The sequence below is a fragment of the Ictidomys tridecemlineatus genome, chromosome 12, assembly GCF_052094955.1.
Source record: "Ictidomys tridecemlineatus isolate mIctTri1 chromosome 12, mIctTri1.hap1, whole genome shotgun sequence".
Lineage (NCBI taxonomy): Eukaryota > Metazoa > Chordata > Mammalia > Rodentia > Sciuridae > Ictidomys > Ictidomys tridecemlineatus.
The window spans coordinates 44,991,897-45,018,505 of record NC_135488.1 but is presented as its reverse complement, the minus strand read 5'-3'; the positions used below and the strand labels follow the sequence as shown (position 1 = coordinate 45,018,505).

Sequence of the window (26,609 nt, the reverse complement as noted above, 5' to 3'; positions counted from 1 at the left end):
CCTTACCAAGGTCAGCCCTGCTTCAAGGTCAAAGACAGAGGGTGGAATAACTTCCAGGTGGTACTTTTATGTGATTAAGATAACAACTGGTTATGAAATGCTACCGTGTCCCAGCTGGTTGGCCCAAGATGAACAAGATGTAGTTGACCCCTGAAAGAGCCCACAGGACTAGGCAGGCAGCTAAATTTCTCTAGAGCTGAGTGTATCAGGAAGGGGTTATGCCATTGAGGAAGGGGCAGCTAGGCATCCAGGCAGGGAGCTCCTGGAAGGGCACAAACAGGGGAGTCTGGCACCCATGTACCCTCCTGGCAACTGCCACCTGAAGGCCTAGAGATTGGCTCCTGACCCCGTCATCTAGAGAGGGGGTCAGAACCACAGTGCAGCCTCCCCCCAAACTTGTCCAGGAACCCTCGAGTCTGGAGGGTCCCTTCTATCACTACATTTGTCCCCAAGAAATGTAACACAATAAGTTGACCAGTAGTCCGAGCTCTTTATAGAAGGGAGATTTTTTTTTTCTTAAAAAATAATTGTCAGAAAATAAATGGCAAGAATATCCACATGCTTCGTATCACTCTTATAAACCAGTTCAATATGATAAAATGCACCACTACTAAACTATACCTCATTAAAAATGATACTGAATGCTACTAACACGGGTGACAGCAGAATCTGGTGGGAAACAGAGTTAACTCAATCCAGCTCAGACAGGGTAGAGGGACATTTGAATCTATATGCATGGACAAGATAGATGCAGAAATTAAGATTTTTTTTTTTTCCTAAAGAGGATAGTCTGGAAAGGAATATTATCAAGGGACAATATCAATATGCAATCCTTGTCTAGTCACTCAGCAAACATGTATCAGCACTGATGCCCCATTTGACACTTGGGGAGGTTCTGGAAGCACAGAGCTGCGGGGTGATCCCTGGGGTGCTCCTCACCCCTTATAGGAAATGAGCACAGCCATAGAGCAAAGAGCATTCTACCTACGTTAAGAAAATCAGAGTGATGGTCAGGCTGTCCCCAACTATACACCCAAAGCTCCAATAAAGAAACCAAGAAGAGAGATTACATTTCACTTCTGTGTGGCTCTCCAGCTCCTCTGCGTGGCTTGGGCCACTCGCCAGGGCTTTCTTAGAAATATCCAAAGCGCCTTGATTGACAATAGCATGTAGATCTGACTTCAAGATGCTGACTCTCCTGTCATTTTTCAATACCATTCTCATAGTCTAAGGAAAACAGGGCAGTGAAATACTTAGTTGTGCAATTTTACTTTTGTATGACCGCCAGCACCCGCCACCATCCACATTATCAAGATTTTATTTTTGAGGAGGAGAAAGAAAAGTGAATTGGGGTATTTTCCATTAACACTTAAGTGACACTTCAAATACTCAAATTTCACACGTTCTAGAAGTGCCTTGCTGGAAATCAGCATTTGGAAGGCATGGGGCAGGTGCCCAGGGCTCGAAGGGCACGGCAGCTCTTTTGTTTCTTACTCTTTGCTCGCCATGCAACAAGCCCAAACTACTCTAAAGAGGAAAATGGTAGGTGATTGACACCTTTGAGGGAAGGGTGGGGAGAGCCTCAACCTGCTGCTGAGTCACTGCCAGAGAGACCAGCTCATGATATAAAAGTGCTGCAGAACAGGACAGCCCTGAGGGATTAAGTGGGTAACAACCTCCACCAACTCAGAGTCTAGGGAGAGCTTGGAGCTGGAGGGGTGGGGACAACTCGGCGGAAGACCTACTGAGCTCCTCTGGGCTGACACTGACTTGAGTAACAGTCCCCACGCTCTGTCCGGATCCGCTGTCCAGAACAGATTTCAGAACAGATTCCTAAGTGGCCCATGTGCCAGATGTGGCATTTCGGGGTCACCTCGGGGTGTGCACAGGGCTGGATGCCAGGACTCCCATGGATACCAAAATCGTGGACACTCAAATCTCTTTGCATGTAACCTGCGTACCTTCTCCCATATGCCTCAAGTCATCTCTAGATGACTTGTAACGGCTAGTACATTGTCAATGCTACATAAATAGTTGTTATATTGAATCGTTTAGGGAAGAATGACAAGAAAAAAAAAAGTCTGTGTGTGTTAGGAACAGATATGACCATGGTAAGCCTTGGCATGCTTTCAATCCTGGGCTGAAACCTGCAGACATGAGTGCTGACCATGTCATCTTGTCTTCAGCCCTTCCTCCAGCACGGAAGCTACATGGTCACCCTGACCCCCATGAGAAGGCTGAGGAACCTGGCAGCCCAGATGCACCGAGTCCTCAGGGCCATGCACAGGGGTGGAGGGGTCTGTCGCTCGGTTGGTGGGTCCCAGGGTCTGCTGCGATGCCCTTTGGCTTCTGACACCATCTGGCTGGGGGCAGTGCCTGCACGGCCTCCCTCCTGCACCTTTTCAATGCTGACCTGTTTTCTCTCCTGGAGGGAAAGGAGGTGGGCTTCTAGCTGAGCAGGACAGGACCCCAGGCCTCCCCAGCCAAGGCCAGCAAGGCCCTCCCATCTGCTCTGCCCAGGGGCAGATGAAGTGGGTGGAACAGGCAGCAACCACTGCTCTTAGGGGAGACTTGCAGCCTTCTCTTGGCCCTTCAGGAACCCACTTTGTTCCTCCCGTCTCCTTGCTGCAACCTACCTTTGCCATGTTGGAAAGGTATGTCTTTCTTCTGAGTCTTTTGACAAACACAGTGACTTCTGTTGAGAACAACACATATGGTCACTACCAATATGGCACCCTCCAGCTCCCCTGTGCCAGGCCAGGAGGAGGTGCACAGGGTTGAGCCTCCAGGCACAGCTATCCAATCTGTTCCTCACCTCCTTTGTCTCCTGGCCCTTTCCCCAGTGGTGAGACTCAAATCTCCATCCATCCCCATGTAAGCCCAGCATCTGACACGGGGGCCACTGTGGTCTGAATGCTGTGTCACCCCCTCCCACACAGTGATGGAATCAGAAAGTGAGGCCTGGTCATGACCGGGGAGGCCTCCTGGTGGGAGTAGAGATTTGGTAAAAGAGATCCCAGAAAGAAACGGATGGCATTAGAGAAGACTATGCTAAGTGCAGTCAGCCAATCCCAAAAAACAAATGCCAAATGTCTTCTCTGATATAAAGTGGGGTGACTCAAAGTAGGGTAGGAAGGAAGAGCATGGGAGGAAGATTACCTCTAGATAGGGAATAGGGGTGGGAGGGAAAAGGAGGGAGAAGGGGAATAGCAAGGATGGTGGAAGGAGATCCTCATCACAATACAAAATACATGGATGAAGATGTGAATTTGGTGTCAACATATACCTTATATATCATCAGAGATATGATAAATTGTGGTAGAAAGGGGTATTAAGAATTGTAATGCACTAGGCACCACATACAAACAAAAGATGTGTCTGCTGATAACTAAAAAATAAATATTAAAAAAAAATTTCTCTCTCTTGGGCTGTGGATGTGGCTCAATCAGTAACACGCTCGCATGGCATGCATGGGGCACTAGGTTCGATCCTCAGCACTACATAAAAATAAAATAAAGATGTTGTGTCCACCGAAAACTGAAAAATAAAATTAAAAAAAAATTTAAAAAAAAGAATTGTAATGCAAATAATAATAATAAGAGAGCTCCTGTATAATGGCAGAATTTGGCATGAACATACTTTATAAAAAGGGTTATGAAAAATTGTGCTGTGAATGGATAATTATGAATGTAATGCATTCCACTATTGTCATGTACGTAAGAAATTAAAAAAAAAACATATACAAAGTTAATAAAAAGAAAGAAAGAATATAGATAAACACATCTCAGTTCAGTCCTCTTTTGATCATTGAAACCACTGATTCCTACAAAATAGCTGGGTAGATGGATGTGGTGGCCCAAGATTAAGGAAGACTTCCCTGTCCACCTCATTTTCTAGACGGGATGCAGGGACAGACAGAAGGACCTCTACTAACTCTTATCTAGACAGACAAGAAGGTGTGAAATGGCATAAGGAGAAAACTTAAAACAATACAAAAACCCCATGGTTCCACTGATTTCATGTAGAGTGAAGAGTCTCCTTTTGAGAAATGCAGCTCTATTAATTATGATGTAGAGTCAAATTTAAAAATTATTTGAAGACTAACATGTTCTTTTTAAATAAAATGTTAATAAATATTATACAATGACATTTTTTAAAAAAGAGATCCCAGAAAGACCGCTCACCTCTCCTCCCACCTGAGGGCAAAGCAAAAGAGCCGTCTACGCACAGGGAGAAGCCATCCCCAGACGCCACACCTGCCCGCCCAGTGCTTGGAATTTTGTTACAACAGCCCGAGAGGAGGAAGACAGGTGCTCCAGCGAGTTTAGAATTTTTGCCCAAGAACCCTGAGACCCCCAACTTTCTTTTCTCTTAGAAATAACTAAAGATGAAGAGAGAAAACGTCGAGGAGAAGACACTTTGCTCTTGGATGTGCCACTCACCCACTTGGCAGCTATCCGGGCACATGGGTAGACGGTGTGCCCAGTGAATATTTGCTAGATGTCTCCTGAATTGATGGAAAAAGGACCGCCTCCCCTTCCAGGGGTTCACCCACAGGAGGAGGGAGTCCCCAGATACGTAAATGAACTCTCAACAGTAGGCTAAGTGCACCCCTCAAATGTCAGAGGAAGAAGAAGGTGAGGGATTCTAAGAAGGGAGGGCACCGTTTGAAAGAGAGTGTCCAGGCCAAGCGCAGTGGCCCACGCCTGTAATCCCAGTGGCTGAGGCAGGGGGATGGAGAGTTCAAAGCCAGCCTCAGCAAAAGCAAAGTGCTCAGCAGCCCAGTGAGCCCCTGTCTCCAAATAAAATACAAAATAGGGCTGGGGATGGGGCTCAGTGGTCGAGTGCCCCTGAGTCCTATCCCGGTTGACCATACCCCCTCAGGGCTTCACTGAGAAGATGAAATTGAATCTGGGCTTTGAAGCAAAGTACGAGTTAGCCAGGGGAATGGGGATGGGGCAGTCCAGGCACAGAGCCAATCAGGAACCAGGGCCTTTGGGGGGATACCCAAAAGTCGTGTGTGGTTGGGGAGCACTGGTGGGTCAAGGGGTCCCTGGGGAGGTAGAGACAGGGGTGGGGCCACAGGCCAAACAATGAGTAAATTTGCAAGGCAAGTGAGAGAGACAGGAGACAGCCTGGGCAAATGGGGGCCCGGAAGGACATACATTGATCAAATTGCTGTTTAGGGATGATCTCTGCCTACGCAAGGGAGTGTGCCTGGGTTGGGAGAGGACAGGGTGGATGGATCAAGTAGGAAGCTACTGAAGCCGAGAGTGAGAGAGATTGGTGGGGGGCACGAAGAAAGAGAGAGAGAGAGACAGACAGACAGACAGACAGACACACCAAGGGCTTGAATTGGGGCAGGTGCTGAAGCAGCCACGAAAAGACTAGAGCAGAAGCCCTGCTTCACGGATGCCTGTCAGAGCGAAGCCGGGTGTCGGCCCTCCCTGCTCCTGCATGGATGGCAACCACACAGGCTCACGCGCCCAACCTTGTGCTGTCCCCAACTTCCAAGTGGAGGAAACGGGGACCAAGGTTTCCAGCATGAGTACTGAACATGGACGGGGTGGTGGGGGTGGCGGTTACACATATTGTGGTCCACCTAAAACTAAAAAAATAAATATTAAAAAAAGAAGAAGAAGCAAGACTCAGAAACGGGGGGGGGGGGGGATGGAATAGCAGTTGCTAGCTTGGGGAGGGGATGACTGTGAGCTGGTCCAAGAAGGACAGGCTCTGGGTATGGAAGGGTCATGGAAAGAGCTATGGATCATGCTGAGCATCTCAGGAAGATGCAGGGATGTTCCTGGGACTGTCAGACATGGTGCCCTGTAGCAGGTGTGTGCTGGGGTTTAAAGGGTCATGAGTTGAGGGCACCGAGAGGCCAGGTTGAGGGAGAATTGCGACAGCTGACTGGTCACAACAGGAAGCCCCTGCAGGGTTTGGCAGAAAGGCAGCTTGGTGGAAGGAGTACAGGGTTGATTCTCCCTTATCCAAAATATTTGGGACCAGAAGTGTCTCTGATTTTTTATTTTGGGGGGAATTTGAGAATATGCATGCACAAAATGAGTTTTTTGGCGGGGCTGAGACCCAAGTCTATATCTTACACACAGAGCTTCAAAATAATTTTATCCAGTATTTTTAATGCGCCTGCGTTTTGGCTGTGACCTGTTACGTGAAGTCCAGTGTGGAATTTTCCACTCGTGGTGTCACGTTGGTGTTTAGAGGTACAGATTTTGGAGCATTCTGGATTTCAGATATTCTGATTAGAGATGATGAGCGTGTATTCACAGACTACAGCCTGGCAGCAGGTAGATGGGGAAGGCATTCTGGAAAGTCGCAAGGAGATGATGCGAGTCCCAAGGAGACCACTAAGGTGGGAGAGCCTTGGTGTCCCTAGAGACAGGAGGAATTAAGGACACAAGAGGGGTTTCTAAGGAGGAAATGACATTCTTTGCATAGAGCAGCAAGAGGCGGAAAGGCTGTTGGAGCTGGAGGTAGCTCCCCTGCTTGAGGAGGGCGGCGCCGGCCAGTTCTCCCTCCCCAGCGACATGACACTCACATCTCCGACCCCAGGAACCCAGCAGAAGCCCACACGGTTATTCAGGAGAGCAGACGGAAAGGGTGTGAACTCATCAGCCCGAGCGCCCCTTCACCGGCTCGAAGGGAAGGTCAAACCCTGAGCAAGGCCAGGCCTCTAGGCCTGGTTCCGTGTGTGACAGCACAGGGACCACAGAGCACAGCTGAAGAGTGTGAATGTTAGGGTCTTCATTTTACAGAATCTTTTTTTTTTTTTTTTTCCCATGGAAACTGACCTTTGAGTTTGGAGATCTGTAAGAGGGTTGGAAACCCTTCCAAAGCATTAAGAAGCCACAGCTTAAATTTCTTACTAAATATCCGGACAGATTTCAGGTACTGAATAGAGACATCTTCCAAGAAATCATGAAGGAGAGCGTCCTCGATTCCCTACAACACAAGCATAAAGTCACTGTGTCTCTAATATTCCAAGTACCAAAGCTCATGCATGCCACAGGGTGGGGACAGGCCATGCCAAGTCCGAGGGAAGGCCCCACCTGCTCTGCAGGGCAGCCACTACTTTCTGGGCAGGACGTCACATCAGGCTGGTGCAGCCAGAGTTTGAAATTTTTTTAATATTGATATCTGATTGGTTTTTGTGTGTGATGCTGGGGATTCTAGGAGTGTATACTCTCACTGAGCTGCACTTGAAGCCTCTGATTCAATTTTTTTAAAAAGCCCCACGTTGGCCAATATTGGGTGAGTCAAATCCAACACACATAAGCATTGAATCCTGCCTCCACTCTTCCCTTGTGTTTCAGAACTTGGGAGCCCTAGACTGTTTCCTAAAACAGCAACAAAATAAAAGGTAAGGTTTGCAACTCATGGAAGGGGAACCCATTTTCACCACACACACACACACACAAAAAAAAATGCAATAACCGCTCCAGAGTTAGGAGCTCCCACCCCACCCAAGCCAAACCCAGGGCAGTTATGAATATCCTCAGACACCTCCCTTGGTGGAAATGTGCACAGAAAGAACATTAACTCAATTCAGAGTTCACTATGTGCTTTGGCTTTTTCTTTATAAAAATGAGGAAATTAAAAAAAGAAAAGCCAAGTTTTAAGCAAAGATCAAAAGCTTTCCTTGGAGGACTCAAAGCCACACTGCAAGGGACGTGGGGAGTGGTCACTTTCCAGAAAGGTACAAAGCGGAAACTCCAGTGGGGCCCTACCTTGTACAGCTGGACGTCATAGCACTTCAGGAGCTGGTGCACGTCAGGCAGTAACATGAGCATGACAGTGTCTTGCTGCAGAGATCTCCAGAAGGATGTGAGCAAGTCCTCCACCTGACGTAGGTAACAGACATGTCACAGAAACCACTGCGTACCCTGGGAGGCGAATCCCCCCGCAGGGACGGAATGAGCCCCAAAGGAAAATGGGATAAGTCTCCTTGCAATGACTAAAGCTTCCCCTGTCAGCTCTTCCAACTGCACCATGCAAATATTTTTTTTTTCCAGCAAGGCCTCCGAAGGAGCCTGCCAGTTGGATGGGACTCCGGGAATCTATTTCCTTGAGGGTGGTGTCTAGAGGGAAAGCGGCTTCTGACCACAAGGGGGCTCTGGGTGATTATGATAGGAGGAGGACTGGGCCACAGTGGCCCGGCCGAGGGTGGAGGATAAGTGTTCCTGGACGGGTCTCCTCCATCATTTTTCAGTTCAGAAAGAGGTGTGTCTCATCACAGAGGTCTCCTCTTTGACATCAGGTGGGAAGTCACCCAAGGGCTGCATGAGCAAAGGCAGGGACTGATTCTACGTGGGAGCCATCGCTAAAGACTTGGGGGGGCGACCGTGTGGAGGAACAAAATGGCTGCTCTCTTCCTTTTCCGGTTCTCCTCCAGCTTGACTCTTCGCCTTCCACTCCTGAATGAGGTGGCCAACCTGAGTTCCCAGCTAATAAACAGTTCCCAGGCTCAGATACCCCGAGGCATTGCAAGGAGCCATCCGTGAGTGACTCCCAAGAAAATGAGCCATTCCCCCGCGTGGACTCTCAGGGGGTAAGGGTCAGCTCTTGAGCTCCATCTAGAATGTTCCTGGTGGGAAATCCTGTCATCAGGGGCATGTGTTCCAGAGAAGATCCTAGGGAAGATTTCTCCAAAGAGACTCAGGAAAACACAGCACTGGATGGGTTGGCCCTTTGACTCCCTCTCACCTTGGTGACTGGGGAGCTTGGCCTGGTGGGGACCTGGGTTAGCCACCACAGACCCGTGGGCTCACCTCCTCAGCACCACGTGCAGCCATCAGACCCCACTGCGTTCCGCAGAGACACCTGTCTATTCTGGCCCCTTCTCTGATAGCCCTCTTGCTGTCCCAGGATGTCTCACCTGACTGTGACACATCCTCCCGCTGCCATGGGGCTGACCCGGGTCACTCTCCCCCACGCCTCCTCAGTGCATTGGAATTCTCTTTCCAGTGCCAACTTCCTGGCCTCTCTCCCCTCCAGCTCCCCTCCTTTAGAGATGAATCTGGCCGGGGTGAGCTTTTTATCATGCCAGGCCTGCAGACATCCTGCTGACTTTTCACGGGCTCTACCTGGAATCCATTTCCTATCCTGTTTCCTCTCCGTGGAGCCTCCACTTTTCCCACTGGAGTTAGCAGCAACATGGCCTGCTCGGGGGGCACTCTCTAGCCTTCCTGAAAAACCAGCCTCTACCTCAGAGCAAAGCCTGTCCAAGGAAGGGGGCATGACCTTTGTCCTTGGAAAGACCCACAGAGCACTCCTAGGCACATTCCCACCCTGCTGAGTCCTTTATCTACAAATAACAGGAGAGATCTGCTGCCCCAGGTGTCCCTGACTCAGTCAGGCTAGGCGGGACCCATAGCAGCCCCCTAGCAGCCACCAATCAGCATGAGACAGGGAAATACCTGGGATGCCAGATGACCTTCCAGTAGTTTACGGTGGTTGATAACATGATGGGAAACCATGGAGTTCAGCACGTACACCCCTCGTGGCTTAAACCAATCAGTTCAAACGAATCCCCCTCTCGTAGTAACCAATCACCCCTCCCCACCTTGTTCCCGCCAGTGAATGTGCTAATCATGTTTTAGAGTTGTTATTGATTTTCCCGCGGTGTGTGATGATTTGCTAAGAGAGGCTGTGATGTATGTGGGGGTCCCTGCCTTCTCCAAAGAATGTATAAAACTGCTGCAAACCCTGGGCTCGGGGCCTCTCAGCGTCACCAGTTGCTGTGTGTGCGCGGAGGACCGAGCTCGCAATAAACACCTCCTTGCTGCTTACATCGATCTTGGGTCTCTGGTGGTCTTTTGGGGGTCCCGAATTCGAGCATAACATTCCCTGTTGCTCTTCCTGGGCACCCAGAATATTCTAATCACATAGTTTGCTACAGTTTGAATGTGGTTTGTCCCTCACTGAACTCATGCAGAAGTTTAAATTCCACTGTGACATATTAAGAAGGTGGAGACTGACTTGGGCTGGGCTTGTAGCTCAGCGGTAGAGCGCTTGCCTAGCATGCTTGAGGCACTGGGTTCAATTCTCAGCACCACATACCAATAAATAAAATAAAGATCCATCAACAACTAAAAATACCTTTTTAAAAAGAAGAAGGTGGAGACAATCTGACTAGGGAATTACAGGTGGAGATCTCAGGACTGAATGCTGGGGGCTCTATAAACATACCCATGTACTCTCTACTACTCGCAATGGGGATGCTCTGTGCTGCTCTGGGCTCCAGCAAAAAGGCTCTCACCACTTCTGAGGCCTCTACACTTTGCACCTCCAGAACTATGAGCTGAAATAAATCTTCTTTCTTTATAAAGTAGCCTACCTTGAGTATTTTGTTACAGTAACTATTGTTGTTTGGATCTGTACTGTTCCCCAAACGTCCATGTGTTACAGGCTTGGCCTCTAGGAAGTGGTAGAGATGGGAGGGTTTGTCACAGTCAAGGTGAGAAGGGATGAGGGTCAATCTGGGATAGCAATAGTGCTATCAGAGAAGGGAAAAGTGGTAAAAATGGTAAGAGGGAGGCCTAATGGGAGGTCTTCTAGCAAAGCTCTTGAAGGGGATTTCAGGACCCTGATCTCGTCCTTTTTTCTGTTTTTTTTTGTTCTTCTTTTTCTTTTCAATTTCCCAGCTATGAGGAATTCTGCTTCGCCTCTTGCTCCCTGCCATGAGATGTTGCCTCTTCACAGACTCAAAATGGACAGTTGCCAATCAACTGTGGACTGAAAACTCCAAAACCATGAGCCAAAATGCACATTTCATCTTTTTAAGTTGATTATCTCAGGTATTTTGTTATAGTAACAGAAACTAACACAGTAAGGAAAAGCTGATTAATAAACAGCTATTCTAGAACTTGTCATATCATATTTATTGGCTAATATATCTCCTTTTATTACCAGATTACAAGTTTCCCAAGCGTTATCTTCCTACTCTCAGAAATGGTGCTGGTCAGAAATGGTGCTTGATTTAAGTAAATATTTGATGAGTGAGTGAGTGAGTGAAGGAATGTGTCAGACACACAGGGTAGATGGTTGGTATAATGTTGCACAAAGAGAACACAGACTCTCTGAAGACACCTCAGTCTCTCCCTCACTATAATGCTTTCAAGTGCATAGGTACCTTATAGGCTTATGCTGAATGTCTATTATTAGATAAAGTTTAAGCGCTTAGAATATGAATGCATTGGAAAAAAATGTTCATTTGAATGTGCACTTGTTTCCCCGATTTTCATCTGATACTGAAGAAGATAAAATTCAGGTTAGTTAAAGATTTATTCATGTTTTCCACTGTCAATTATACTTTTATTTTTCTTTTAACAAAAGGGGACTGAACCCTGGGCCCTGTACATGCTAAGTACGTGCTCTACCACTGAGCTACACCCATTGCTGCATAGCCACTTCTAGAATGAAATCTAGAGTCCCCACCCATGTCAAGATGACCTGCTTCTTTTTCAGCTGGCATTTATTCATAAAATGACCCTTTAGCATTATTAAAAATTCCAGGATGTACATAACCATCAATAATTTATTCAAACTCTGCTGGAATTAGGTTCTAAAGAAGAAAAGCTGAATTTGTACTTAAAGCATAAAGTCACCCACATTTAGCACCCTGGAGAATTTCCAAATGATTAAACTGAGTATCCACGCCACCTTACAGAACTCCCTGTCGAACTGCTGCATTCTGAGCACTTTAGTACAGTGGATTACCTCTCCATCTCCCTGGAGGGGTCCCGTCAGGTAAAGCAGTTGATAATCAGTCGCAAACGCTTGTATATCACAGAGAGAAACCTACCCTCTGGAGCTCTTGGTTCCTCACGTTTTGTAAGATGTCCTGACAATAGTCGCAGTATTTGTCAGCAAGGCCAGCCATCTAGGAAGGACATGGAAGGTTACCCCAGCTTTCAGGCCCCTTCAGGAACGACTGGACCCTCAAAGACCCTGCGGAAGCTCTTGCAATTCTGACATGGCCACAGCTGAGCTCTTCACTTGGGTCACAGAGTTCTTGATTTTTGTGGGGTGATGCCGGACACGTAGGTCAGGAGGTTGTAACTCATGTATCACAACACGAGTAAGGGTTTTTCCCACCACCACAAAGCCAGCCACTTTTGACACTCCCCCATTATTTCCCAGCTCCAGGGTCTAGAAATTCTGTGTCTCTGTTCCCTCTCTGCCATGGGGAGGCCCTCAGAGCTGGATGACAGAGCTGGGCCTTTCCCAACAAAGTGAAGGGCCGACCTGCATGTCCCGCCCACCCCCACCGAGCCCAGGAGGGAACGTTGGTCCTCACACCCCACGTGTTACAGCCATGACCTTGGGCAATACAAGAAGGTATTTACCGCCTTGAGCAGCAGCCAGCAGGGAAAGTGGCTCTCCCCGACGAGACAGACCTACCATTTTATAGGAGTGCTTCTTGGCCAGCTCTTGCTCCCAAAATGGACATCTTCTGAATTCAGACAGAGGAGATCCAGCGGGGTCTGTCTTTATCGGTGAACGGTTTTCACACTAGAAATAATTTACACAATGGATGATTTCTTTAAAATAAAAATGCACTTTCTGGCCTATAATCCATGTCAGAATGACATTGCTACTATGAGTCAATGCTCTGTCATCCACACTCCTGGACATTCTGTGGATTCCAGAGACTTTCCCCTCGTTTTTCATTCCAAAGACCCCAACCTTTTTTTTTTTTTCTATAACTCCATGAACTTTGCTCACCAGGGAGGAGTTAGGAATAAATACACTACCCAAACATAGCAGTGTTAGGGCCAAGTGCAGTATAGTCATGTCCAATAAAAAATATCGTCGATGAATCTTTTAATGTCACGAGTCTATTTCTACAACCGTTGTCCATACAGTTGTGGCTCCTTGAAATAAAACTCGGTCTTGTCTGGATCATCATGTCTGAATCACAAAAATGGTTACTTAATCAGAAATCTCAGGACTATCGCCAATAAGGCAAATGAGGTTTTCCCCTTAGAAGAACAAATAACAGAATGGTCAGGGGGGAAGCAGGTGAAATTGCAGAAGGTGCATTTGCCATTCCTCTCTGTGTTATCCACAGGGCACGGCAGCCATGACCCCTCCTGATTTGAAGAAAGGACATCAATTTTATGTGAAATAACTTCCTCAGGATCTTCCTGGGCTTTGGAATAAACTCCCTTATAATTCAGTAGCTTAAAATAATTCCTACAAGTTGGACACTGAGTTGCAAAGCCTACGGGGTGACTTTTCACTCTCTCCCCAACCCTGCGTCTGCTCGGTGAAGGTACAGTGGAAGGTCTCGGTCTTCACATCACCCACAGCTGAACTCAGTTATTCATTTGTAGAATGACTTCTGAGGGTGTTTCAGTTAGTTTTTTTTTTTTTTTTTTTTTTTTTTTTTTTGCATTGCTATGACCAAAATACCTGAGAACAACAACTTAGGGAAGAAAAAGTTTATTTGAGGCTCACAATTTCAGAGGTTCAGTCCGTGGTTGGCCAACTCCATAGCTCTGGGGATTGAACCCAGGGTTGCACACATACAGGATGATACCAGGTGGAAGGGCATGGCAATCAGAAAGCAGACAGCTCTGCTCACCAGGACAAAGTATGTACCCCAAAGGTACATCTCCAGTGACCTGCTTTCTCCGGGCACATCCAAGCTGCCTACAGATACCACTCTCTTAACCCATCAGTGGATTAATCCACTAGTTCCTCTAATAGACAAGACCTGAGGAACTCTCAATTCCAACTCTAGGCCAGTTTCTCATACTGCAAAACCCCAACTGTACCCAGCGGCTCAAGAGCACAGCTGGACTTCCTGGTGACATCAGTGTTCTCTGATGTCACTGCCGCTGCTACTTCCAAAGCCAGCGCTTCTCAAGATGTGGTCCTGAAGCCATCCACACCAGAATCCCTTAGGGTACCTGAGGACCATATCCCTGGGCCCTAAGTGAACCAGAAGAGACCTGAATTTAGAATTCAGGTCTAGAATTTTAACCATCTTTCCAACCCAGCATGCTGGAGCTGAGAACTAGAGGTCTAGGCAGACTGCTTTTTGTCTAAAGCTACAAAAATCTTTGCATTTCAACATAATGAACACATCCCTGTTTCACCTAATCAGAAGTCATCTGGCAATGTAGTATTGGGATATTCAAGAAATGATTACAAGGAGAATGTAAAAGTGCATTATTACAAAACATCATAAAAAGTAAATTCATGAGTTCCTGAAGCTGATTCCCTTAGGTCTCTTCCTCTGTAGAAATTACTTACAGTATAATTCTTTCATTATACACCGTGAAAATAACTGTTCTTTCAGGAAAAAAAAAAACATTCTGCTTTAATTTTAATTTTTTGGTGCTGGGGATTGAACCCAGGGTTGCACACATAACTAAGCATGCACTCTACCACTGAGCTATGCCTCTAGCCTTAGGGGAAAAAATGTATTAGATATTATGAATTGAAATATTTTCTTTACAACAAATCAGAGGCCAAAGTAACTGCATGATGCAGAGCTACTAAAGTTTGAATATCTGTAAAAGAAGGCATGCAGGTAGCAAATGGGAGGATTTAGGTGCTGGAGAAACAATTCAGCAAAATGGCAAAGAAAAAAGTGAGAAATTCAGTTTAGATTTTCCAGGTTATATTAAATTGAGATTATAATTTTCAAGAGACCCAAGAAATGCTATTGGGATTTGTATCATTTACTCAGCTTATAGTGAGCATGCATGGTATAATTTGGATATTTAATGTCCCCAAAGGTCCATGCGTTAAAGGCTTGATCCCCGGCCTGTGGTGCTATTGGGAGGTCACAGAGTTTTAAAAGGTGGAACCTAGTGGGAGGTCTTCAGGTCAATGGGGGCATTACCGTGGAGGGCATTATGGGACAGTAGTCCCTTCCTCTTCCTCTTTTTCATATCTCAGCTATGAGCTACATAGTTTTGCTCCACCATACACACCCTGACATGATGTACTGCTTGACCATCAGCACAAAAGACACAGGGCCAGATTACCATGAACTGGAAACCTCCACAACTGTGAACCAAAATAAGCCTTTTCTTTTTAAAAGTTGACTATCTCAGTTATTTTGTTACAGTCGCAGAAAGCTGACTAACAGAACTAAGGTGTCAGATCTTGAGGATACAGTGGGGAACACCTCCCCACTATTACCTACTCCTTCAGGCACCATCTGCCTCTCCTGAATTATTCCATCAATTCTCCAGGATGCCTTTGTCCTTCCTTCATCCTTAAACACACTGCTCCCAGAAATTATCACTACCAAAGCTGATATATTCTCTCATTCTCCTTTTGAAGATGTCAGAAGGTCTCCTAAAGTCTCTTGGGTCAAATCCCAATTTCCCAGGCTAGCATCATCATGTTGCCCAACATTCTAACACCTGTGTCCTTGCTACCTCCACGTTACCACTCCGACCTCCCTGCTCAAACGCAAACTACACTTCCAAGATAAAGGCCCTCCTAACAAAGAAGCTCAGTGATCCCTTCCAGGATGAGCTCAAAAGACAGTATGATACACCAACACCTAGTGCTCCTCAAAAATGTTCACATCAGCTGGGTGCGGTGACACACGCCTCTAATCCCAGTGGCTTGGGAGACTGAGACAGGAGGATCGCTGGTTCAAAGCCAGCCTCAGCAAAAAGGGAGGCACTAAGCAACTCAGTGAGACCCTATCTCTAAATAAAATACAAAATAGGGCTGGGGATGTGGCTCAGTGGTCAAGTGCTCCTGAGTTCAATCCCCGGTACTACCCCCTTCAAAAAAAAAGTCCACGTCATGATCTCCAGAGCTTGTGACTGTTACAGGCACAGTGAGATCTTCAGATATGAAGAAGTTGAGGATAAGGAGGTTACTCTGCATCGTCTGGGTGCCCCATGCAATCACAAGGTCCTTAAAATCAGGTGACCTTTCCGAGCTACAGAGAGCCAGAGAGATGGCAGAAAGGGAGGGACTCAGTCTGTCTTTGCTGGAGGGGATGATGAAGCAAGGGGTCCTGGGCCAGGGGTCAGTAGCCAAGGAATGTAGGTGGCCTCTGGGAGGTGGAAAAAGGCCAGGAAGGGATCCCTCCCAGAATCTGCAGAAGGAACACAGCCCTGTGGACATCTGGGCCTGAGCTCGGTGAGAACCGCTGTGAGACTCCTGACCTCCACAATGGGAAGGCAGTCAGTTTGTGTTGTTGATAGCCATGGAATGTAGGCTAGTTTCTTACAGCAGCAGCAGGAAATAAACCCAGACCACCTCTTCCAGGAAGTCCTCCCTCATCAGTGGGGCCAACCACAGCCTCCCACCCCACCACCCTGGGTTTCCCAATGCACCCATGGCCTCCCTGCCCAGCCAACATGGTGCCCATTGTTTCAGTCTATCACAGCCACCCAGCTGAGAGGCTGCGTCCCTTGTCGCTGTTTTGTCACTGTTTTTTCACACCCTGTTCAGTCCTCAAGAGTGCTGGTCACAAAACAGGAGTTTAAAAAGTTGTCTGTTCAATGGCACTTGCCAACGAGACACCATCTGCAATGGACAGAATGTCTGCACCCCCATCCACATGTGACGGTCACCCCAAAGTGACGGTAGGAGATAGTGTGACGGTCACCCCAAAGTGATGGTAGGAGATAGTGTGACGGTCACCCCAAAGTGACGGTAGGAGATAGTGTGACGGTCACCCCAAAGTGACGGTAGGAGATAGGGCCTTTGAGAGGCCACTGTGTCAGGAAGATGGAACCCCCCCCCATGGGATTAGTGTCCTAAAAGAGGCCAGGGGAGGCCAGCTCCCTCTTACACCCGAGGAGGTCAGCGTCCGCAACGCATTAAAGAGCGTTCGTCAGCACCCAGCAGCCACAACGGCACCCTGATCTCAGGCTTCCAAACACCGCCACTGTGAGAAAGAACTCTGTGGTTTTTAAACCACCCAGTGTATGGCCTTTTGTTATAGCAGCCTGAGCTAAGACAGGGCCAGAGAATGTCATGCTGCCTTGGTCAACCAATTAAAGTCCAACACAAAATTCATAGATTAGCTATTCATAGTTTTGATCTTACAAGAGCTATAACTGTAACATAGAGACCTTTATGTAGCAGCACAATTCACAATACTTAAACTGCGGAACCAACCTAGATGCCCTTCAATAGATGAATGGATAAAAAAAAAATGTGGCATATACACACAATGGAATATGACTCAGCAATAAAAGAGAATAAAATCATGGCATTTGCAGGTAAATGGATGGAGTTAGAGAGGATAATGCCAAGTGAAGTTAGCCAATTCCAAAAAACCAAATGCTGAATGTTTTCTTTGATATAAGGAGGCTGATTCATAGTGGGATAGGGAGGGGGAGAGTGAGAGAAATAGACAAACTCTAGATAGGGCAGAGGGGTGGGAGGGGAAGGGAGGGGGTATGGGGTCAGAGATGATGGTGGAATGTGATGGACATCATCATCCAAAGTACAGGTATAAAGACATGAACTGGTGTGAATATACTTTGGATACAACCAGAGATATGAAAAATTGTGCTCGATATGTGGAATAAGAATTGTACTGCATTCCGCTGTCATATATAAATAAAAAATTATTAATAAAAAAGAGACCCTTATGGACAAATTTACTGTTAACAACCTGTACACCCTTTTAAATTGTGGCTAAAGAAAGAGTGACACAGCAAACGTGTCCTTGTTCCTTGAAGACATACCTTACCCAGCACAGTGCTTGGTGCACAGGAAACACTCAGCAATAAAAGACAAATGGGCGGCTGCTCAAGGCTTACCCAACACAAGAACGTCACACACAGAAAAAAAGTTGTCTCTGATTAAGGATTACCAAATGTTTCTGAGTCTATTACAATGCATCTATTTCAACCAACTCACGGTTTCTTCCTCTTGAATAATGCTGCTGTAGTCAGTAGACTTTTCAAAGGCAACAGCATCTTCACTGTGGAAGAACAGATAACAGAGAAGTAATTTTAGTAAGATGCCTGTCTCTGAGCACAAGAATGAAATTTCCTTTGCAGCCAGGTTATTTGTTTGGGGTTATAACTTCTATTGAAAAACTCTCCTCCAAGATTCTATCTGCAAAAAATGGCAAATTATTGCATGCTTGAGTTTTTTTTTTTTTTTTTAATCCTCTTCTGTAACTGGGACAACCTTATATTTATTTTTCAAGGTAATTCCCTTCGGAAGCAAAGATATGATGTCATCATGGGTATAATGCACTCCTGTGGGAAAAGAAAAATCATCATGAAAATGAAATTGTACTATTTTCTGATTTCAATGCTTTTAAAGTGATCGATCCAGAAATGGAGATATCCTCAGAGCCAATGGATGTAGCAGAGCACACAACAAGGAAACTGGAAATTAGTAATAGACATGCAAACTTCATTCCACTGTGCCTCTTGGATTCAAATAATAGAGTGAAGACATGTATATAAAATGGAGAACACATTCAGTCCTGTACATGCGGCACGGTTCACCTTTCATGTGACTATGGGCATTTGAGAAACGGGGAGCTCAGGGACTCAGGTGGCATCTCCTTCCCAGAGCTTACGTTTTACTTTGAATAGTCCAATGGATGGAGGCTCATGGGACACGAAATCCATTCAACTTGGAGGGATATATATACATTAATCCTGCACGGCAAAGTTAAAAGAAGAATTTGCAGTGTGTTGGGAATTTGTCACATTTTAGGAACTGAATTGTGTTTCTCCACCCTGCCCCCATTCATATATTGAAGTCCTAGCCCTTAATGTGACTATGTTTGGAGACAGAATTATTTTTAGAACATAACTAAAATTAAATGAGGTCATAAGAGTATGTCCTAACCCAGTAAGAGTGGTCTCTCTCTCTCTCTCTCTCTCTCTCTCTCTCTCTCTCTCTCCTTCACTTACTCCCCTAGCCCCACTTTCCCACACATGAAAGGCCACATGAGGGGACAATGAGAAGGCAGCCATCTATAAGCCAGCAAGAAAGCCTCACCCAAAACCAAACCTACTGACACCTTGACCTTGGACTTCCAGCCTCCAGATGAGTGAGACAGTCCATTCCTACTGTTTAAGACCCCCATTCCATGATACCTCGTTACTACAGCCCAACCTAATACATCATGTCTCAATATCTTGAGTAAGTATGACAATGACAAAATTTCCTCAGGTAGAATTTATAAGCAGCCCACTATCACAGATTCTGGAACATTATGTCAACACAAACAATAGATAATAACTAAAAGTAGAATTCAGCTGAGAATGAAATAAGACAGAAGAAAATGTTAGAAAAGAAAATTTGCTGACTATAGGGATAACAGAAGAGAAACATAATCGGGAACATATGACTTCCAGCCTTTAGAGATGTTTTTAAAATCATTGCAAGGGTTTCTTGAACCAAATTGGACGGAGTGCAATTTCTCTACAATTCCACATTGTATCAACATGCTACTCCTTATGTTTGCTATGGAAAATGAATGCAAGACCATAATGTGAACAAATTCAGCTCCATCCATCCATCCATTACCCATTCCTTAAGCACCCTACAGCCACCTGGTCCATCCAGCAAACCACCCACCCATTCATCTGTTTACCCACCATCCATCCATCCACCCACCCACCCACCCACTCACTCATCCATCCACCCATCCACTCATCCTTCCATTCAAACATCTATCCACCTATCTACCTATCCATCCATTCAATTATCCATCTATCCACTTCTCATTCATTCATCAAACATTTATTGTTTATTGTATGTCAGGCATTGTGTTGGTCCTTGGATAAAGGTGTGATCGAAACAGACAAAGTATGTCTGACTTACCTTATCTATTAAGGAAGGAAACACACACACACACACACACACACACACACACTCAAACAATTGCAGAGATGTCAGTAGGGCTGTTTGCTGGCAGCGGAAGTATATTGTATGGGTGTTTGCCAGGGTCGCATCCTGGTCTTCCGTTAGCTCAACAGTCCACATGCATGTCTAATGACAACTTGACCGTCTCAAGAGAGCATCCATTATGATTAGTCAACTTCACTTGGTTGGTACAAGATACTTGCACAGCACTCATTAAACTCTTCAGACGATGACAGTAATCTTCGTGGGGTACTCAGAAATAGGAATCTGGCTCACTGGGTAGAGATCAAAAGCACCGTGAATCCTACCATTACCAAACCCCATGTCCCTGGGTTTCTACTTAAAACCCAGCAATTCTGCCTTCTCTAGACGTCCCCAGTTCTCTGGATCTCCTCATAAAGCCAACCAGCCCCACACATCATTCCACCGAGGGAGCCAAGTTACCCCCTCTTCAGCTAGAGAATCGAACAGCACCTGTCCGCCCACCACAGAACCTCGGTTCCCGGCACGCCACCTACAGTAGAGCAGCACTGTGGAGCCTGGGATTAGAAACCGAGTCCTCTGGCTCTCTGTGTCCGGTCCAGGCCTGGTTCCATGAAAAGGAACCCTGAGGGAGACCTTCAGCCTCACCACTGGCCGCCCGCCCCCAGCCCTGACTCTCATGCTTTGGAGTAATGAGTGACACTCCCTTGACTGAGTAAGGCTCTCAATTATTTCAAGTTCTTAAATGAAACTCCCAAGTCTCTGCCCTGTGGTCCATGCTGAATGTGGATTTAATTCAGCAGTAATTGAACAGGGGGTGGCATTACCCTCCTCGTCTTTAAAAGGATGACAAAGGCAACTGCCTGCCATTTGGGGGCCTGTGTGTGTGTGTGGCAGGAATCCTCTTTGGGGGAGCTATGTCACTTTTTAAAATAATTTGGGGGATTTTATGCATTGGAACAACAATAGTGGGAAAGAGAAAACATTCCAACCTCACAGAGAGATGGGATCTTGTATAACAAAGCGCCTTTCTCCACTCGGCCAGTCAGAAGCAACTTGCTTCTTCAAAGAAATGGTGGTGAGGGGCTGGGGCTGGGGCTCAGCGGCAGAGCGCTTGCCTAGCACGTGTGAGGCCCTGGGTTCGATCCTCCGCACCACATAAGAATAAATAAATAAAATAAAGGTATTGTGTTCAACTACAACTAAAAAATAAATATTAAAAAAGACATGGTGAGGCTGTCTTCTCACCTCTGTGAGGTTCCGATTCAGGAGAACGATGCATAACATGGTTCATCAGGAAGGGTTAGTGAGGTCAGGTGCATTTTTATAAAAAAAAAAAAAAAAAAAATCAACCTCAGTTCAGAGGCCTCTTGCAAACATGCAAGAGTTAGGGGGTGAGCAGGAGGTGATAACACTGCTGGGCTACAAGGCAGGTGAGCAGACAATCGCTGCTGGAGACCAGCCTCCTGGCAAGGTGGGCGTTTGTGGAGGTCCAAGTCAAGGGTGGTGGTGCCCAGAGGAGCTGCAGATTTGGCTGATGAAACACTGCACATGTGGGCTGTGCTTGAACCTGGCAGCCAAGGCTGGGCTGCGCTAAAAAGTCAGGCTGTGGTAGACCGGCGCCCCACCTCCCCTGGGGTCTACCACCCAGGAGGCAGCATGGGGAGGCTGAGGCCAGAGTCGGCCTGGAGAGGAAGCTTCCAGGGTGCCAGCCAGGATGGCCCCATGTCTCCGGGCTCACTGCCCCCCCTGGATTTTCCCCAGTGTGGTTCTGAGTCAGGTCTTTGGGTCATTTATTAGGATGTGATCAAAAGCACAGCCACTATAAACTATGGCTCCAGTGAAACCACACACAGTATCCAGAGTTGACCTTGCTGAGATGGAAGGGCTTCCAGTCCCAAAGGACGTCTTCTGCTGCCTGCTTTCTGAGGCCTGAGATGCATTAGCGGTCTCAAAGCTTGTGGCACAGGAATGACCTGAGGCAAGTTTGAACCATGAGGTCATTTGGGGTCCTTGTGGACTGTCCCCTCCATCTGCTGCTTCCCAACCTAGGATGTCAGGGTGAATGGCCAATGGAGGCATTGGAAGGGAGAGAGCAAGGACCAGGAAGATGGAGGAAATCCCCCATGTGGTCAACCTGCATTCCTCTCTAGCTCTGCAGCAACCCAGCTGCAGTTCCTTGAGCAAGACTCCTGAGCTCTGACCTCAATTTTCCACCCCATCAAGGGAGGGAATGGGGTTTTGATGACCCCCAAGATGTTTTCCAGCCCTCCACTAACACTACGAGTCCCTCCCAGGTCAGATTCTGAAGGCCTTGCTTCTTGTGTGAATCAGCAAATTGACAACCTGCTCTCCGTGCAGCAAAGACCCGGCATGAGGATCACGTTAACTTCACTAGTTTTTGTGATCAATTTGGCTTAAAGAAGCGGGGAGATGGGCATAAAGAGGACTGAGACACACTTGTACAGCACACACAACTTTAAAAATAACATTTCCCACGAGGTCTTTCAAGGGTAACATTAGCTTCATACGCTTTGGGGGTGTTTTTGCTTCTTGGGTCTCGCTAACAATTTGCATTTACATTCTCAGGTTTTGACATCGTTTTGTCACTGATCCAGACTTTCATTTACATCATTTTGGCATCGTCATCTGCACTCACAAATCACTCTAACAGCAGGGAAACAACTTGAAGCAATTACGAAGGTAAGAGGATAAAAATGTAATAAAACCTAATTCATGTACCAGACTTGTTTGGGGTTGGATTTCAGAGCAAAGGTGCTTCGTCTTCCAGTCATGGAAGGGCCAATCTGCAATTCTCTCCCAAAGCAGATAAAATAATTATTTTTGATTTTGATTCGACGATGCTATCCTTAACTTCATGAATATTTTTATGCAGGAAATAAAACAGTAAAATATATATACACATTCATATAAGAATATATGTCATTGAGATTACAAAAATCTTGTGTTATTTTGATTATACTAACAGTGTGAATCACTAAAATACACTGAGCACTTATGGCTAAGTGCTTGACTTGGTTTACACTAATCCTCACGGAAACCTGTTAGGAAGGTAGATGAGAATTATTATCCCATTTTATAGATAAGGGGAGGGGGGGGAGAGAGAGAGAGAGAGAGAGAGAGAGAGAGAGAGAGAGAGAGAGAGAGAGAAAATGAATTCACAGAACTGGAGACCCTGATCTGATTTCAGAGTAGAGTGTTGCCTTTTCTACTATTTAGGATACACATGTGTCAGATTAAAAAAGATAATGCAGGGACTAGGGATGTAGCTCAGTGGCAGTGTACATGCCTAGCATGCACAAGGCTCTGATTCAATCCCCGGAACCACAAACTCTCCTCTCTCTTCTCCTCTTCTTTCTCTGCCCACCCCACCCACCAACACACACACACACACACACACACACACACACACACACACAGGATAAAGAAAGACCTAAGTTTTTTGAAACTCAAAATGAACAAGAACAACATTATTTTAAAAACTGGCGTGCGCTCTCAGAGTGGCTTGCTCATTTCCTGCATCAGGGGCTGTTGCTATCCTACTAATTAACTGTATCCTGACCGATTAGCTTTTAGGAACAACTTAATTGCAAAATGATGACCCAGGGGAAATCTCTAAGGGGTGGAAAGCGTAAGTCCACCGCATTCGCCTTCTTGAGTCACGACTCGGCCCCTTGGGGGTAAGATTCCACCGGCAGACAGCAAATAACACGTTGCATTCCCTGGGCGTCTCTCCAGGGGAGACAGACAACCAGCGATGCTTTGAACAAATGATATAGTCCCCCAGACGATGTCAGAGGACTCCGGCATGGTATCTGCATCAAAGCCTTTGCCACGCAAGGTGTGGTCTGGTGCATACTTCCCCACATGTATGTTTTAAGCTGCTAGACAACAGCCAGGTAATGCATATTTTTTTAACCTTCACAAGTTCTAACCAGTCTTGAAAACCATAGGGTGGACAGGGCCAAAAAGCGGGTTGCAACTTGGACAGCTCATTAGTACCTGTGGATTAGGCTCCCGGGGTTCATCAGAGGCCTAGCAGGGGGTGGGGGTGGGGGGCTGGCCCCACAAAGACCCAGCTCCCACTCTCAGCCCCTTCTGGTACATGGGCTGCACAAACAGAAGGCCAAGAGGTCCTGCTGCAGGAGGCAGACCCTCTGAGGGAACCACTGGGGGCTGGCATCGTCAGACAGCGGGTGCCCACAGCGGCCAGGCTGAAGGCTGGCTCCCCCAGAACTCGCTCTCCCCAGGGCGGGGCTGGAAGATGAGCCCTCGGCCTTTCTGCTTTGTCTGCACGCGGCGGAGCCAGCTGTGGACCCGGGGCCCACATTCCACGGGCTCAGGGCCGCCACGGAGGCAGCCCCCTGAGCTCATGAGTTGGCTGTACAACAAAGGAACAGAAGAACAAAGGCACAGGGTGTTGAAGGCAAAGCGTTCGATGCTTTTTAAAGGCTTTTAATGCACAGAGTTGGAAAAGCTGGGGGGTGGGGAGAGAAAAAGGGCATTGTGGGGGGTGGGCGAGGGCAAGGGTTAGTTTCCATATATCCTGAACGAGCAGTGTGAGACCCTGCACACCTGACTCCAGAATTGACATTAAACACCGTGGGGGTTCACACATCTGGAAAATGATCAAACCGTTAACCCGGGATTTTGCCCAAGAGGTGAAGAATGTAAGTGAGTTCAGCATAGCTCCTCTCTAGGTCTCTCTCACACACACACACACACACACACACACACACACACACACACACACTCCACTGCCTGCCCCTGGCCCCCGAGGCCCCCCAGACTGCACTAACTCTACTTCGGCCTCGATTCTTCCGTGAATTTCTAGGTCAGCAGTTATACCCAGGTCTGGTTGGCAGCTAAACACGACTGGAGTCTGAGAAGCCTGTTCCCTGCCAAACTGTGTTGCCTTGAGAGGCCGGAGGCAGGAAGGGCTCTGGACGTCGTGGGGGCCTTGTGGGTACGGTGTGCCCGGCACTCTACGGTCACCTTCGTTAAAACAGAAACCAGGCCCTCAGAGTGTCACTTGTTTTAAAAATCAAACTGGTCTCTCCTGGATCCAGGACAGAGGCTGCCTCAGCCGTTTTCAGGGAGAGTCACCACGACCCCCCGCCACCCACTGAACATGAGGGGCCTTTGCTGCTGGCCCCTGCTTCAGGTGTCCAGAGCTAAGCCACCTTCAGTGTCCTGCGGCTTCCTCAGGGAAGAGGTGCCCTAGGGGGCTCCAGAGACCTGGGCATCTGGGCCTCTGAACTGATGGCTCTTAGGGGGACAATATAGAGGCCATCGGGAGGAGACCGTGTATTTTAATCAGGTCACGGGCTTCTCTGGACAGCTGGATGGTGGTGAGGTAAGTCAAGCCCCCCACAGCCACCCCTGTGCTACCAGCCCCGGTTCTTGGCCAGTTCTCTCCATGGCTGGAGCCCTCACGGGGGTTTCCATTCCTTCCTTCACACAAGGTCCAGAAAGGAAAAAGAAAGAAATGTCAAACCAGGTGCCCTTGAACAGCCCGTGCACACTCAGGGACCCAGAGGGTTGCTTTGGTGAGCTTGTTTGATCCCCTTCATGATGGCTCTTTTCAGAAAGGCACGGCTTTCGTGTGTGTGTGTGTGTGTGTGTGTGTGTGTGTGTGTGTGTGTCGCGGGGGACTGAACCCAGGCCCTTTTGCATGGGAGGCAAGCACTCGACCACTGGGCTGCACCCCTCGCCCAAGGGATTTCCAACTCGCCTCTCCCAACTGAATTCCAATTTTAGATCAAATAAGAGGAAGAGGGTTTTTGAACGTCTTCTTTGCTGTACTACAGAAAAATACCTGCTTCCCTGAGGCATGAAATTTTGGAGAACAATGAAAATACTCATCTGAAGCCTTGCTGGGGGTTGGTGGGGGGGTTCCCCTTTGGCTTTTAAACAAGAAAGAGAGAGAATCTCTTAAAAGCCATTTGAGAGCAGAGCCAGCTGCACACCCGTGGGGCTGACGACTTCCAGGTGTGCCGATTCTGCTTCTCCTTTGGTGACTGGCCTCCCAGTGCTGAAGAGCCCTGTTCTGGCTCTGAGAGATGGACAGGGCACACGTCCCCAGAGGAGAAGCAACTGCACCGCCATTTCACCGTCCACACGGATGGGGACGCCAGGAGAATGCTTCCAGAGAAAGGAAAGGCTGGAACTTCAACTGAGAAAAGGGACCAGGGGTGAGTGGAGGAAACACTAAAACCTCTGGGCCACCCCGAAATGGGTGGGGAATATTTCTATCATGACATTTCTTTTTTTTAAATTATTATTATAGGGTTATGCTTGATTGATTTTAATTGAAATTTTTATTGAGGTAACTGTATATTTATATGCAGTTATAAGAAATAACTGAGAGATCACTTCTACGCTGACTCATTTCCCCCAACAGGATTATTTTACAAAAACTAGAGTGCAGTCATTCCTTGGTATCCATGAGAAACGGTTTCCAGGAATCTCCAAGGGGTCTCATGTCCCCTGTGCTTGGGTTTCTATCAGGGACTGATTCCACGAACCCCTGCAGACACAAAGACCTGGGGATGCTCAGGCCTATACAAATGAGGGAGTATCTGCACAGCACCTAGGCACAACCTCCTCTATATTTAAAAATCACCTCTAGATTACTTATAATACCTAATAGGATGTAAATTCTATGTAAATAAGCCTGTGTATATTCAATCCAGATGCAGTTTGTCCCAAATATTTTCTATTCATGGTTGGCAGAATCTGAGGATGTGGCA

At 47.0% G+C, this 26,609-nt stretch overlaps 1 protein-coding gene across 5 annotated transcripts in view; it reads right to left on the bottom strand.

The window, feature by feature from the left end:
• Rfx8 (regulatory factor X8) overlaps window positions 1-26,609 on the bottom strand; it is a 71,517-nt gene that overhangs the window by 18,768 nt on the left and 26,140 nt on the right. For 3 of the 5 annotated variants that reach the window (XM_078028809.1, XM_078028810.1, XM_078028813.1), the window contains 7 exons: window positions 17,881-17,944; window positions 12,424-12,534; window positions 11,825-11,902; window positions 7,749-7,862; window positions 6,813-6,963; window positions 2,637-2,695; window positions 1,071-1,227 (listed from right to left, as the gene is read on the bottom strand). In XM_078028809.1, the coding sequence (XP_077884935.1) occupies window positions 1,071-1,227; window positions 2,637-2,695; window positions 6,813-6,963; window positions 7,749-7,862; window positions 11,825-11,902; window positions 12,424-12,534; window positions 17,881-17,944 (734 nt within the window). The remainder of the gene's footprint in view (window positions 1-1,070; window positions 1,228-2,636; window positions 2,696-6,812; window positions 6,964-7,748; window positions 7,863-11,824; window positions 11,903-12,423; window positions 12,535-17,880; window positions 17,945-26,609) is intronic. The other 2 variants (XM_078028812.1, XM_078028811.1) reach the window with 2 other exon arrangements.